Source organism: Choloepus didactylus, chromosome 14 (assembly GCF_015220235.1).
Source record: "Choloepus didactylus isolate mChoDid1 chromosome 14, mChoDid1.pri, whole genome shotgun sequence".
Classification (NCBI taxonomy): domain Eukaryota; kingdom Metazoa; phylum Chordata; class Mammalia; order Pilosa; family Megalonychidae; genus Choloepus; species Choloepus didactylus.
The window spans coordinates 54,960,366-54,977,047 of NC_051320.1; the positions used below are offsets into that span (position 1 = coordinate 54,960,366).

The 16,682-nt window shown below is 33.6% G+C and overlaps 1 protein-coding gene across 10 annotated transcripts in view; it reads left to right on the forward strand.

Annotated features, from left to right (window-relative positions):
* VPS13B (vacuolar protein sorting 13 homolog B) overlaps window positions 1–16,682 on the forward strand; it is a 1,017,676-nt gene that overhangs the window by 405,849 nt on the left and 595,145 nt on the right. For all 10 annotated transcript variants that reach the window (XR_005211694.1, XM_037803400.1, XM_037803396.1 and 7 more), the window contains one exon: window positions 15,240–15,349. Coding sequence is in view for 9 of the 10 variants with exons in the window: in XM_037803400.1 (XP_037659328.1) it covers window positions 15,240–15,349 (110 nt within the window). In the remaining variant the exon portion in view is untranslated. The remainder of the gene's footprint in view (window positions 1–15,239; window positions 15,350–16,682) is intronic.

Below are 16,682 nucleotides of genomic sequence, written 5' to 3' on the forward strand. Positions count from 1 at the left end.
ATGATTGGCTTCCATTTCTGCAAAGAAGGCAATTATAATTTTATCGGGATTGTGCATTACTCTGCATATTGCTTTGGGTAGAATTGACATCTTAACAATATTTAGTCTGCCAATCCAAGAACTTGGAATGTCTTTCCATTTATTAGGTCTTTTTTAATTTCTTTTAGCAATGTTTTGTAGTTTCCTGAGTACAAGTCCTTTAAATCTTCAGTTAAATTTGCTTGTATTTATTTTAGTTGTTATTGTAAATGAGATTTTTTTCTCTTTAGATTGTTCATGATTAGTGTATAGAAACACTACTTATTTTTGTGTGTTGATCTTCTATCCCACCACTTCATAGTTCATTAGCTGTAGTAGCTGTAGATTTTTCAAGATTTTCTGTATTTAGGATAATGTTATCTTTAAATAGGGAAAGTTTTACATCTTCCTTTCCATTTTGGATGTCTTCCTTTCAAGTTTGGATGCCTGTTTTTTTTCTTACCTAGTTGTTCTGGCCAGAACTTCTACTACAATGTTGAATAACAGGGGTGACAGTGGACATCCTTGTTTTTGACTTGATCTCGGAGGGAAAGCTTTCAGTCTTTCACCAATGAAAATGATGTTAGCTGTGAGTTTTTCATTTATGCGCTTTATCATATTGAGGGAGTTTTCTTCTATTCCTAGTTGTCTAAATTTTTTTATTAAGAACAGGTTGCTGGATTTTGGCAAATGCCTTTTCTTTGTCATTTTAGATGACTGTGTGTTCTGTTTTTTTTTTTTTTTTTTTCTTTGTTCTATTAATATGGTATATTACATGAATTGTTTTCTTACATTGAACCACACTTGCATACGTGAAATAAATCCCACTTGATCGTAGTATATCATTCCTTTAATGTGCTGTTGGGTTTGATTTGCTAGTGTTTTGTTGAGGATTTTGGCATCCATATTCATAAGGGTTATTGGTTTGTAATTTTCTTTTATTGTGACATCTTTATCTGGTGTTAGTATGTGGGTGATGCTGGCTTCAAATAGGAAGTCTTCCCTCTTGAATTTTTTGGAAGAGTTGAAGCATAATTGGTGTCATTCTATTTGGAAAGTATGGTAAATTCAGCAGGGAAGCTAGGCCATCTGATTCTGGATTTTTCTTTGTTGAGAGGTTTTTTATTCCTGATTTAATCTCTATCTGTTATTGGTCTGAGGATATCATCTATTTTTTTCTTGAGTCAGTATCAGTAGTATGTGTGTTTCTAGGAATTTGTCCATTTCATTTAGGTTGCCCAATTTGTTGGTGTTCATAGAATCCTCTTATAGTCTGTATTATTTCTGAGGGGTCATTAGCAATATTCCCCCTTTCATTTCTAATGTTAGTGATTTGCCCCTTTTTTCCTTTTTCCTTTGTCAGTCTCCCTAAAGGTTTCTTCTCAATTTTATTGATCTTTTCAAAGAACCAACTTTTGGTTTCGTTTATTCTATTGTTTCTTACGTCTCTATTTTATTTATCTCTGTTCTTATCTGTGTTATTTCCTTCCTTATGTTCACTTTGGGTTTAGTTTGCTCTTCTTTTTCTCACTTCTCCAGGTCTCTGATTTGAGATCTTTCTTCTTTTTTAACGTAAGTGTTTAGAGCTATAAATTTCTCTCTCCTCTCTGTCTTTGCTCCATCCCATATATTTTGGTATGTTTTGTTTTCATTTTCATTTACCTCAATATATATCCTAATTTCCCTTTGATTTCTTCGTTACCCATTAGTTGTTTGAGTGTGTTGTTTAATTTGCACATATTTGTGAATTTTCCAGCTCTCCTGCCGTTAATGATTTCTGGCTTCATTCCATTGTGGTCAAAGTAGATACAGTATATGATTTCAATATCTTTAAATATACTGCGACTTGTTTTTTGACCTAAGATATTATCTATTTTGGAGAATGATCCTTGTGTACTAGACTGTTTGGTACTCTGTAGCTTTCCTTATCAGCCTCTATAATTTAAGAATCACTGTTCTTACAAATCTTTATTAATATTTTGTTTTTTCATCATTTCAACTGGTAATATTCACCCTGTGTTAAAACAGTACAAGTTTACTGCAAAAAATCTAAGTTATGTATATGTCAATATTGAATCTCATTCCGTAGTAAATGAAATAACTGATTATAATTTTTCTGGCTTAAAAAAATACATTATCCTTGACATGAAAATTCTGGAAGAAAATTAGTGGCTTTTACACAAAGAATGCAAAATTAAATTGGCAAATAAGATACACAGATAGTAATAATCTGGGATCTTGTTTATTATGGACCTATTTTAAACTTAATTCCTCATTGTTGTGATTCCTATTAAAATTTGCAATTATATTGTATGAGATTATACTTTATTATTACTTTCAGCTGTAATAATTCTTATAATACTTCTGATAAGAGAAGGTAAATAGGATGTCTTTTTTTTCCAGAATCATGAGCTATTTTAGTTTTCAAGGCATAATTTTGAGGATATGATTTTTTATTTAAATATATCTGAACAACAGTCTACACAATCTGAACTACAAGTTAGTGTCACTGTTGTGACAGTGTAATATGCAACAGATGTTCAAGTCCTGTCTGCTTGTTTGCATGCTTTTTTCCCAGCTTGTAAGGAATGAAATGAAAACTTGTAAATCAAAATAAAAAGGAAACTGTATCAATAATAATAGCATAAAAAACATGAGTTGTTTAGAGATAGATCTATCAGATGTCCAAGATTTGTATGCTAAAAACAACAAAACATTTATAAGAGGAATCAAAGAAGGCCTAAAGAAATAGTGAGATATACTATGTTCATGGATCAGAAGACTCAATATTGTTAAGATGACATTTCACCCTAAATATAGTTATAAATTCAATGCAATCCCAGTATAATTCAGTTTGGCTTTTATTTATTTACTTTTTTTAATAGTGATTGACCAGTTGAATTTAAATATTTGAATAGCCAAAACAAATGCAAGAAAGAAGTAGTGAGAAGGCACATTCTAACTTTTTAAGGACTTACCATAAAGTCACAATAATCAAAACTTTGTGGTATTGGCCAAAGGTTAGACTTATAGGCCAATAGAACAGAATCCAAATTCCAGAAATAGCCACAAACTTATCTGTGGCCAATTGATTTTTCTCAAAGATGACAAGGTAGTTCAATGGGGAAAAGGATAGTCTTTTATACAAATAGTAATGGACTAATTGGATATCTTTATGGGAATAAGAAAATTTGATACCTGATAACCATCTCAAAAAATTAATTGAAAATGGATTGTAGAGAAAAACTTAAGAGGTAAAACTATAAAACTTCTAGAAGAAATTATGAGAGAATATTTGTGATCTTTGGTTAGGTGGGACACAAAAAGCTTGAATCATAAAATATGGCAATGCTAACTTAAAAAGCTTTTGTACTTTGGAAAAGTAGAAAGCAGGAAGCCACTGCTAACAAAATGAAAAGACAAGCCATTGTTTTGGGGGAAAATATTTGCATATGCTATGTATGGCAAAGGACTTGTTAGTCTCTATGGAGAAATTCACAGAGAAAGTTAAATCTTGTAACTCAATAAGACAAACATTTAATTTAAAAATGTGTTAAAGGTTTACACAGACACTTAAAGAATATATAGGGATGACAAGTGCTTAAAAAGTTGTTCAACCTTATAGGGAAAAACAACATAAAACCATTATGAGATATTACTATTAGCATGTTTAAAGTTAAAAATACAAACAATAACAGTGTTGACAAGGCTAGAGTAGCTGATTCTCATGCATTGCTGGTAGGAGAGCAAAATTGCACATCTACTTTGGATGTCTGTTGGGTAGTCTGTTTAAAGTTAAATATATGTACCATATGCTCTAGCAATTCCACTCTTATGTATCTTCCACAAAAAGCTGAAAATATAATTCCATATAAGGGCTTGTTCCCTAGTGTTCATAGCAATATTAATAATAAAGGCAAAATATGAAAACAAGTACATATGTCCATCAGCTGGTGAATGGTCAAACAAAATGTGTTATAACCATGCAATAGAATACTCTTCAACAATAAAAAGATTAATGATAATCTCAGTAGCATGGAAGAATCTCAAAAAAAGATCATGTTAGATGAAAGAAGCCACACCCAAAAGACTACATACAGCCCCCCTGAGGAGCTGGGGGAATGTGTGGGGGTTGTCAGGCTTCCTCACCTGGATTGTTGCTGGTGTTCTCCTAGGCCTTGAGGGCTGGCGTTTGGTGTGCCAGGCCCTGTATCCTGGGATCTGCCCTCATGGGGCTTGTTGCTGCAGGAGGGAGGCTGAGCCAGTTTGTGGTTGTGCCTGGGGGTCTCCCCCTGGGTGCTCTTTGTTGCTCGGATGTGGCCTTCTCTCTCTAGCTGGGCTGGCTTGCCCAGGAGCGTGGATCTCCCTGGCAGCGCGGGATGTGACTCCCAGGGATGAGTCTGGACCCGAGGTCATGGGATTGGGAGCATCTTCTTGACGGGGGTGGGGTGGGTGTGGGGTGGGTGATGCGAAATGGGGCAAAGTGGGGTTTTGGTGGCTGGGAAATTCTGGGTGGAGTCGAGAGGTCACGCTGGTGGGCATTCTTGTGTGCCATATGGATGGTCCTTTTTGGGTTTTGATGCATTGGAATGGCTCTAGGTGGATACCTGAAGCTGTCGGGCTGCAGCCCAGTGACCTTGACTCTTGAGGACGATTGTGTAGCGGTGTAGCTTGCAGGGGATGACAGTGTGGTTGTGGGGACCTTGTGGATCGCACTCCCTTTGTCCAGTGTGTGGATGGGTGGGTGGAGGGATGGAGACAAAAAACTGGGTGGAGGTGGGGGGAGTGGGGGGTGATTTGGGCGCTCTTTTTTACTTTTTTTATTCTTGTTTTCACTTTTTCTGGTGCAAGGAAGATGTTCAGGAAGCGGATTGGGGTGATGAATGCACGACTGTGTGATGGTACTGTGGACAGTTGATTGTGTGCTTTGGATGATTTGTGTGGTATGTGAATATATCTCACTGAAATTGAATTTAAAAATAAAAGAGGACATAGTCTCTGATTACATTCTTGTGAACTAAAAAAGGCAGAAAGCAAATTAGTGGTTGCCTTGGGCTGAGTGTGTAATTTGACAGCAGAGGGGCATTAAGGAATTTCTTGGGATGATTTTGCTGGTTACACAACTGTATACATTTACCAAAACTCTTTGAATTGTGGATGTAAAATGGGTAAATTTTATCTCAATAAAGTTTTATTTTAACAAATGAAAAACGTACTTGACTGCTTTGTGTTCAGTTAAGGTGAGTTGCTAAAAAAATTTGGTTGAATTAAATTTGAAAGAAAAGATTGTAAAACATGATGTGGTGGATTCTAAGTAGATAGATTTGTACTCAGATTGCTTCTTACTGTATATGATTCTGAGACTTAGTAAAAAATGGTGCATTATGGGTGTGGTTTGTAAAGAAACACAATGTAGATCTCAAATTGGTGGATCCTTATACAAAGAAAAGGCTTTGACCTAATATGAAAATACTGGGAAATTGGTATACATTAGTGTCCTTTTAGCTAAAGTAAAATGCCCAGGGAAGGTGTACATTTTTAATAATTTCTATTTTAATTGACTTTTGGAGAGGTGCTGCATGATCATGAGCACAAACTTAGGAGCTAGAGTGCCTGGAGTTGTATCCAGTTCTGCCATTTTATAGCTGTGTAACTTGAGTAAATTACTCTTTATACTTCTGTTTTTTATTTGTAAAATGGGGATAATTTCATTTATCCCACAAGGCTGAATTAAGTGATTTAAGAATTAAGTGTTTTAGATGTAAGGTGCTTAGAACAGTGTCTGGCACTTAGTAAGTAAATCTTAGGCATTGTTGTTTGTTCTAGTTTGCTAACGCTGCACAATGCAAAATACCAGAGATGGATTGGCTTTTATAAAAAGGGGGTTTATTTGGCTACACAGTTACATTCTTAAGGCCATAAAGTGTCCAAGGTAACACATCAGTAATCAGGTACCTTCACTGGAGGATGGCCAATGGCACCCGGAAAACCTCTGTTAGCTGGGAAGGCACGTGGCTGGTGTCTGCTCCAAAGTTCTGGTTTCAAAATGGCTTTCTCTCAGGACGTTCCTGTCTAGCAAGCTTGCTCCTCTTCAAAACGTCACTCACAGCTGCACTGAGTTCCCTCTCTTTGAGTCAGCTCATTTATATGGCTCCACTGATCAAGGCCCACCCTGAGTTTGTGGAGCCATGCTTCCATGGGAATATCTCATCAGAGTTATCACCCACAGCTGGGTGGGGCACATTCCAAGCAAATCTAATGAGCACCAAAATGTCTGCCTCACAAGACTACATCAAAGATAATGGCGTTTGGGGGACACAATACATTCAAACTGGCACGTTGTTGTTTTTGTTAATCTAAGTATTAATGCATTATTAAATTACCACATGACTTTGCTGTTATTTTTCCACTCCAAATAATATCATATTTTCCCCTTATGCTTCTGGGAAAACTTTTTAATTTTATTCCTTTATAAAATTTTTGTTTTTATTAGATTTTTTTTTTGTTCGTCTCTATGGAGAAATTCATAGAGAAAGTTAAACAGGTGGTGCTTCCCTCTAGTTCTTCAAAAGAATTTTCAATTGGTTACAACTTCAGACTTGTCAATGAAATGCATATGTCTTGTTTCCTTCAGATATATTTTGTATAATGTTGTTAGTGTAGTCATTTAAAACCTAATTCTCAATATTTCAGGGCATTTTGCCAGTTGTAGTATTAAATCCAAGTTCTTCCAAGTTTTTTAAGCATGCTAACTTCTGGCCCCTTTCCAGACCATTTCATACTTAACCTCTCTGTGACGTTGAACTGCCCCCAGCTCTGTGCTAATATCTGAAATAGGCATCCCTCCCTGGCTTGGTTTGGTTCCTACTGGTTCCCAATACTCAAGACTCCGTACCTTTGCTTCTTGCAATGAAAGTACAGTTTCACAATTTTTCTCAAACCCATTAGAGAACTGATTTCTTAGGGTAACCCCGTAACCTGAAGTCTTCTAGCAGGAAGACTTCCTGCAGGAAGCATGGAAATGAGAGCTGGCAAGAGATTTGAGAGCCTCCAGGGGCTGTAGTTATAGGCGGGGTGTACACCCTCTTGCAGGCTTTGCCTCCAGGAATCCTAAGAAATTCTCACAAAACAGATTGGGAAGATTGCTGAGAAATCATCCCTGATGGCACAGACATGGGGGAGAGGAACAACAGCTGCTGAAGCAGGAGCATGAAACTCTGTTCAGACCCCCTTTTTCCTAGGTGACCGAAAGTCTCAGAGGGGATAAGGGCAACAAAAAAAAATGTCACCCTTTTCAGCTTTGGGAACAGAACAAAAAATTCTTTATTTCTAGACTATGGGTAGGAATCTGTGCCATGGCCAGATTTGGAGGGGACAAAATGTCTTCGTTTTGCTTTTCTCACTTAATATGCTATTATGTACTTACTTTTCTATCACTTCATTTAATGGCTGATTTGTGTTGCCATAAATAAATGATCATAATTTGACTATAGACAGTTATGTTATTTGCCTTTTTTTACTGTAAATATTACTACAAATGTACATCTTTGTGCATCTACAAGTGTTTTTGTAGGATTCCCAGAACTAAAGATTTACAGCCAAATAGAAAAATGGACAAAGAATATAGACAGACAAATCACAGACTAAATACAAATGGTCTATACGATAATGCTTGACATCATTAACAACCAACAAAAATCACTATACACAATAAGGAAATTTTTCAGTGATGAATTAACAAAATCTTAAACAACTGAAATTCTCCGTGGGCCTGCACCTTAGCAGAGTCTTTCTCATTTTTCAGCTGTGCCTCCTGTCATTCTCAAGAGCATTTGATGGAGGCCTGTGGAAAAGAGGTGGCAGCTTGGTATAGGCTCCCTTTGTGTCCCGGATACTCAGGGATTCTAAACGTTCATGCAAGCCTGTGACTGGATTTTCAGTTGGTTTTTTTCTTAGCAGCTTTCTCCTCTTTTTACTGCTCTGTCAAGGATTACAGCAGTTATGCATAACTTCCTTCCTCTGAGGGGTCTTCCACTTTTACGATTTTTGTTCATTATGTTTCCTGGTAATCTCAGCTCTCTGATTAATGTTGAAAAGCTGTGATAGTGTAATGAATTTTTTTGTTCTTGTTAGGATCGGATACAGTTGTCTTGTGATTTTCTCCATCCTAAGAGAAGAAGTAATTGTTAATTAGATGACATGAGCTACCAAATACATACCTAATGCTCTTATGATTCATTTATGTGAAATTTGACAATTACGTTGGATAAAGTTGCCAGCAGTTGGCAGCTCATTTCTGTTCTTTCATTTCTTTGCTTCTGATTACTCTCTTATCTTTATTCTTCTCCATTCCATCTCCACCCCTGGGTTTATGGTTTCTGAAGAATCTATTCTTCATTTCTCTTGCCACCATTTAATGATATTTGAAAAAAAGTAATGATGAGCTCTGTCATTTCTTTCAGGGTTTTTGTTGTTGCATAATTTTGCATTTCCAGGGAGTTATGGTTCCTTGGATTTTCTTACAAGATTTCAGACCCAGTTTTTTTTTCAATTAACAAATTATGTTTGCTAAAAATTATTGAAATTAGTCTTAAAAAGAAGAGTTGCAAATAATTTCATTAAGAGCTATGAAAATCTAAAAATTCTTACTTTATTATAGATGCTTGATAGAAAATGATGTTTTATATACTGAAGCTGAAATTTAGGTGTATATTAATATGTGTCTGTATCTTTGTGTGTTTGTGTGTGTGTGTGTCATTGGTTCAAGATACGGTTCAAGACACTTCTTTTATAACTTGAAATTTTACGAGACAGTCTCATTGGCTGTCATATGTTCTGTAGCTGACAAGAAGCATGTATGTATTATTTTAATGCTGTGCAACTTTGCTATCTAACCCTTATTTTAGCTCTTATTCTTAAGCTTAGGTTGTAACTGACACTGGTGCCCTGGTTTAGTTAATTGGTGAAGCCTGAATGGAATGTGAACAAGTGAATCATTTTGGCAGTGAGCAGAGAAGTAAAGCACACTTTTCTTTTTAGTTGTCTCCCAGGCTTAGTATAACAGAATACTATATTGCCAGATTTTAGTGATTTATGGACAGATCTGTTCTGAATTAAGCCAGTATCTAACTGTTTGCCTGCACACTTACATATCAGAACTTGTATGTTCTTTTTAAAGGTTATGTCTTTTAAGTTGAGTACAGGGTGAAGATATACTTTTAAATTTAAAAGAACATTATCTCTAAATTATATTTGGAACTGAATTGATGTTAAAATAGTGCATTATTTTCTTTTATCACCTCTTTAATATTCAAAAAGTTCAAACTTACCTATAAGTCATGAAGTCATTTTTGGTGTAATGAAATCAAACAACTTATGAAACTTAAAAAATTATTAATTGTAATAAATACTATTTTCAAGACTAATTTTCCATGTTGAAGATATCTATTTGTTGCATTTGTTTTCCTTTCCTCTCTTAAATGCCAGTTAATAAAGGTATGCTGATTACTAATTGAGAAAGCTTCTGAAAATTCACTCAACACAGTTTTTGGCACATATGAGAAGAGTTTGAAAAATACTTGTATTAGAAGTGTCTAATTTCTTATTTTACTTTTGTCTTTTACAGTTTGCGTATTTTAAATTTATATTCTGCTTTATATAGTTTCTTCGATGCCATGTTTTCATAATAATTTAAAAAATAATGGTTTTTATGTGACCAATAGTTGAGATGCATAATATTAGAGAGAATAAAACTTATCCTGATTCATTTTGTTTTTTAAGAATTAATTTCTTCTTTTCCTCATTTGTCATCTTTTAAAATTAATATTTGGTATATACAAAAGAATATATGCAATATATATTTGTTTTGAAGTATGATCATCTAATGAATACCAGTGACTATATGCTAACTTGGTTACCAATTTATTTGCCATTTTGTTTTCTTGGGTCATCAATCTTTTAATATTGGCTGCTTTCCTGATCTCTTTTTGTCTGTATTTTGCCTCCTTTTTTTGTTTTTTGTAGTTTTATTTTTAATTATCTAGCTTATGATTCAGTAGGCTTTCTGGATTTGAGGTTTCCTATCTTTCAGAAATCATATACAGCTCTCAGCCATCACCTTTATAGGAATACTGCCTCTTCCCCATTCTCTTGTATCTCTTTTTAGAATACAATTCATCATATATTAGATCTTCTTACTCAGTTCTCCATATCTGTTAACCTCATTTTAATATTTTCATTCCTTTTTCTATTTGTGCTGCATTCTACATTCTCATTGTGTTTCTTCCATTTCACTAAATTTCCCTTCAACTGCATCTAACATGCTATATAATCTGTCCAATGACTTTTTTATTTCAACAATTATATTTACCATTTCTCTAATCCCCTTTTTCTTTCTTTCTGTCCTTTCTTGATACTTTCTCATATATATATATATATATATATATATATATTTTTTTTTTTTTTTTTTTTCTCTATTCTAGTATCTCCCATGCTTGAATGTCTGAATTTGTTGTTTGTTGTTTTTTTCCCTCACTCTCCCTCACAATTTGTGGATTTTAAATGACAAAAAAATTGGGAACTCCTTCCAAAGAAAAATTGTATTCTGATCCTTGCCATTGTCTAGAGAATTCATCCTCAGCAAGGAAATCTAAAGGGTCATCTACCTCTCTTTTCTGCTGTCCCAAGTTTCAGAATCCCAATAACATTCTCCCTCTGCAAAACTGCACCCTTCTCTAATGTTCCCTTTTCCAGGGGCAAATAGTTGCAAATATTTTAAGTAAATATTTTGGTGTTTACTTCCATATTTTTAAATAGCATGACTTTTGTTGTTCTTTCTTGATTGTACATTTCACAGTGTTATTTATTGACTTCATACTGAGGAAAATGATCGTTTTGCCTATTTCACCCTCCCTAGCCTCCATCACACATTCTTATATTTCCACCTTCCATTATGATTATACTAAAAGTTTGTTTCAATAATTGATTCATTTATTTATTCAGAATTTACATTGTTCTGACAGTAAACGCTGTTTATAGTATTTAATAATTGGGTTTGTTGCAATTTAGTTTTCCATGTACCTTTTTAATTCACTGTTGTCATCCCGAGGATTTCCAGCATTTCTCTCCTGTGTATTGGATCCCATGTCTCTTTTATGTTGGTGTATACATTCTTTAGTAATGTTGTGAAAAAGGAGATGGTGAGAGAAATTTTTTGAGATTTTTAATGTCTGAAAATGACATTATTTTCTCTACATTTGCTTTAGAGTTTCATTGGGCATGTAATTAAAGGTAAATTGGAAGAACTTTGAAGGCATTTACCCATTTTCTTCTAGTTTCCAGTGTTGTTCTTTAAAAGGCCAAAACTTTTAATTCCTGATCTTTTGAATGTAACTTTGTTTTTTCTCTCTGGAAGCTTTCATGCTCTTGTTTCCCCTATGTGTTCTGAAATTTCACAATATGTAACTTGTTTTAAGCCTATTTTCATACTATGTGCTGGATACTTCAGGGACACTTTAAATCTTGAAACACATGTCCTTCACTTTCTGGAAAACTGTCTTGAATAATTCATTGTTCATTTTTTCCTCTCCATTTTCCTATTCTATCTTTTAAAGTTCTTATTTATATAGTTGGCCTTCTGTGCTGATTCTTTAATTTTATCTTTTATTTTCCCTTGGTTTCTCTCTATTTGTGTTTTATATTTTTTTTTTTGAGAGATTTTCTCTTCATTGGTGTCCAACCACTTTTAAATTTCTCAGATCTAATATTTTAATTTTAATATTTAAAAGATTTTTTTGTTGTTGTTGTTTTCTAAGTGTTCTTTTTCTGGACCATGTTATTCCTTTTACCTGGATTTTTGGTTTTGGGGAATCATTAATGTTAAAGATTTTTAATTTTTCATTTTGAGCAGACATCTGCTTTTATTATAATACACATTCATTTTCTTTTATTTTTTAACTTTTATTGTAAAATATAGTTTATATAAAAATCATTTGAACTATTTTAAGTGTACAATTCTGTATTATTATGTCTATTGATAATATTTTGTAACTTACACTACTGTCTATATCCAGAACACTTTCATCAACATTTTCATTTCTACCTCCCCCCACCTCTGGTAACCACTATGTTATTTCTGTCCCTATGAATTCACGTATTCTAAGGATTTCATGTAAGAGAAACCATACAATATTTGTCCTTTTGTTTCTGGCTTATTTTACTCAACACATTGTCTTCAAAGTTCGTCCATGTTGTAGCATGTATTGGCACTTCATATCTTTTATGGCTGAATAATATTCCATTGAATGGATATACATACCACATTTGTTTGTCCCTTCATCTCTTGATGGCCATTTGGGTTGCTTCCACATTTTGGCTATTATGAATAATGCTGCTATGACTATTGGTGTACAAATATAAGTCCCTGCTTTCAGTGAGAACATACATATTTGATCTTTTGTGCATGGCTTATTTTACTCAACATGATGTCTTCAAGGTTCATCCATGATGTCACTTGTATTAGAACTTCATTCCTTTTTTTTCAGCTGAATAATATTCCATGTATGTTTATATCACATTTTGTTTAACCATTCTTCAGTTGATGGGCACTAGGTTGCGTCCATCATTTGGCAGTTGTGAATAATGCTGCTGTGAACATCAGTTTGCAAATACATGTGTGATTCCCTGCTTTCAATACTCTTGGGTATATATCTGGATATCAGATTCCTAGGTCTTATGAGAATTCTTTACTTAAATTTCTAAGGAACCACCAAACTATCTTCCACAGTGGTTACACTATTTTACATTTCCAACAACAGCAAATGAGTGCTCCAGTTTCTCCACATCCTCTTCAGCTCTTGTAATTTGTATAATCCTTTTAATATGCTGTGGATTCAGTTTCCCAGTATTTTGCTCAGCATTATTCATATTCATAGTCATAAAGGATATTGATCTGTAATTTTCTCTTCCTTACTGTTTTTATTTGGCATTACTCTCAGGATAATGCTGGCCTCATAGAATGAATTAGGAACTGTTTCCTCCTTTTCTATTTTTGGAAGAGTTTAGAAGGATTTCTTCTTTAAATGTTTGGTAGATTTCAGTCCTGAAGCCATCTGTTCCTAGACTTTTTTTTTTTTATTGGGAGGTTTTTGTTTACTGATTCAACCTCTTTAATTGTTATAGGACTGTTGAGATTTTCTATTTTCTTGTTCAAGATTAGGTAACTTGTTTGTTTCTAGGAATTTACCCATTTCATCTAGGTTTTCTTGTTTGTTGGTGTACAGTTGTTCATAATACTCTCTTATAATCCATTTTATTTCTGTAAGATTGGTAGTAGTGTCTCACTTTTGTTCCTGATTTTAGTTATTTGCATTCTGTCTCTTTTTTTTCTTTGTCAGTCTGGCTAAAGGCTTGTCAATTTCATTGATCTTTTCAAAGAACCAACTTTTGGTTTTGTTGATTTTCTATATGTGTTTCTACTCTCTATTTCATTTATCTCCACTCTCATCCTTTCTAGTTCCTTCCTTTTATTAAATGTCAGTTTACTTTTCTCTTCTTTCTCTAGGCACTTTAGGTGTGAAGTTAAGTTATTGATTTTTTATCTTTCTTCTTTTTTAATGTAGGCATTTACAGCTATAAATTTCCCTTTGAGCATTTCCTTTGCAGCATCCCATAAGTTTTTGAATGTTGTGCTTTTGCTTTAATTTATTTCTAGTATTTTCTTATTTTCCATGTGATTTCTTCTTTGTCCCATTGGTTGAATAATACCATGTTCTTTAATTTCCACTATTTGGAAATTTTCTACTTTTCCTCCTTTTATTGATATCTAGCTTTATTCCATTGTGTTCTGAGAAAATAGTTTGTATGGTTTCAATATTTTAAACTTACCAAGATTTATTTGTGGCTTAATATATAGTCTATCATTGGGAATGATCCATACATACTTGAGAATGATGTATATTCTGCTGTTGGATAGAGTGTTCTGTGTATGTCCATTAGGTCTAATTGGTTATAGTGTTGCTCGCATCCTCTGTTTCCTGATTGATCTCCTACTTAGGTGTCCTATCAATTATTATAAGTGCTGTATTGATGTCTCCAACTATTATTGTAGAACTATTGATTTCTCCCTTCATTCCTCTCAATTTCTGCTTTTGGGGCAGAAATCCTGGGGCTCTGATATTAGGTGCATCTATGTTTATAATTGTTATCTCTTCTTGCTGGAGAATGTGAACAACACTATTAGCAATTAGACCTAATGAATGTATACAGAACACACTATCCAACAACAGCAGAATACATAATTTATAATGATTTATTGAATGGTTATAATAATGTTTCTAATTGTGATTTAGTTTGTAATATAAACAAAAAAGGGAGCTAATATTCCATTCTAATGGCCAATTTATAATTGCTCTTTGCCTAAATTATTATGCTCATTATTCTTTGTTTAAAGACAAATGCATTTTTACTGAGATATAATTCACATTCCATAAACTCACTCTTTTCAAGTGTACAATTCAGTGGTTTTTAGTATATTCACAAAGTTTACAGCCATCACCACTTACCAATTCTAGAATATTTTTATCACCTCAAAAAAAAAAAAAAAACCCATACATAAATTAGTAGTCATTCTCTATTGCCCCTGACTTCCAGACCCTGGCAATCACTAATCTACCTTCTGTCTCTATGGATTTGTCTATTCTGGACATTTCATATAAATGGATGAATGCATAATTTGGCCTTTTGTGACTGTACTCTTTCATTTAGCATAATGTTTTCAAGGTTCATCCATGTTGTAGCATGTGTTAGTCTTTCATTCCTTTTTTTATGGCAAATAACATACCATTGTGTGGATATACCACATTTTGCTTATCCATTCATCAATTGGAGGACATTCATGTTGTTTCCACTTTTTGGCTATGTGAATTATATTGCTATGAACATTCATGTACAACTTTTTGTGTGGACATATGTATATACCTAGGAATAGTTGTCATATAGAAACTCTACATTTTACATTTTAAGGAACTATCAAATTGTTTTCCAAAGTGACTGCATATTTTATATTCCCACTAGCTTGTATGAAGGTTAAAATTTCTCCACATTATTCCCAACCCTTGTTATTTTCTGTCTATTTTATTATAGCCGTCATAGTAGGTGTGAAATGGCATGAAGTTTATTACTTTTTAGGAAGAATTGTAACAATTTAAAATCTTGTTTTTTAGGTGCTGCACTTCTTTGTAGTGTACAAGGACTGGCAGTCAATATTGATCCAATCTTATATACATGGCTCATCTATCAACCTCAGAAACGAATCAATAGACATATGCAACAAGTGAGATATTTTCATAATTTATTCCCTTAATAGGATAAATCAGTTTCTCAGTTGTTTGAGTTATGTTTTATATTGATTCCTTTTTTCTAGATGTAGCAGTATTACTCTGTTCCCTATTCCTTTTAAGCAATTCTATTCATTAATTTGTGTACAAGAAATTACATGTCATTATGGAGTTTTATTGACTATTGACAGGGCTTTCCATACATTTTTTAAATCTTTTGGGTGAAAAAATGCCAATATACTATCTTGGTGAGACTGTAGAGAATAGATGAACACATACACTTCTGTTGTGAATGAAAATTCATAATTTGACTATACCTAATAAAATTGAAAATGAGCATACTTTGTGACCTGCAAATTCTGCTTCTTGATAAATGTATGCTTTCACAGTTACATTTGTTTAATCCCAAGATGTCATAAACTGTTGCAGCATTTATTGCAGTATTATAAAATAAGAAACAATCTGAATGATTAGCTGTAAAGAAGTAGATAAATAAAGCTTGACATATTCACATGATATAATAGTGTTTTGTTAATGATTATATGACAAGCCTTAAATATGGATGTTTCAAAATTATATTTAGTGAAAAAAAGTGATTTCCCGAGGATATATATACAATATGAGAGCATTATATATATTTTACCAAAATCACTCTTAAAATATGTGTGTAAATATTTGAATATAGGTGTAAAAAATTAATTTGAAGGCCTTGTACCAATCTTATAATAGTGACTGACTCTGGGGAGGGAGTCAGTGGGTTGACAGTTATAGGGCATTTTAGCTTCATATTTCTTTAATTTCCTTTTTACAAAAAGAGGAAAATCTAATAAATGTTAGTAGCCATTAATTCTTGGTTAAAGTGGGAATATTGATGTAGATTTATTCTTTCTAATCCCCTGTATTTTAAAAATGTATTACATTAATAATAAATTAAAGAGGGCATATATTTTAGGAAGGGGCAAAAGGCTTTGCATATTTTGTGATCATGGGACATTGATGGGGCAAGGTAGGACTGATCTGGAGTTTGGGATATACCTGGAATTTGAGGGAATATCCAGGATCAGAAGGTATAATTATGTAATCAGAGCAATGGTAGGTTGTTAAAAATAAATTCTGCTTACCTTGAGATTTTTTTACTGTGATAGCCATATTCCCAGAAAAGAGGAGGAAATAACTGTCTTATTCCTTATCCGGTACTTCATGCCTGATAAGCAGTACCTATATTAGCATCGCAGTCATTCCAAAAACATTTACTGATGGCTTGGTGTCTTCTGAGCACCATTGTGGGTATTTGGGATGTTGCTGTGTACAAGACATATGAGATCTTTC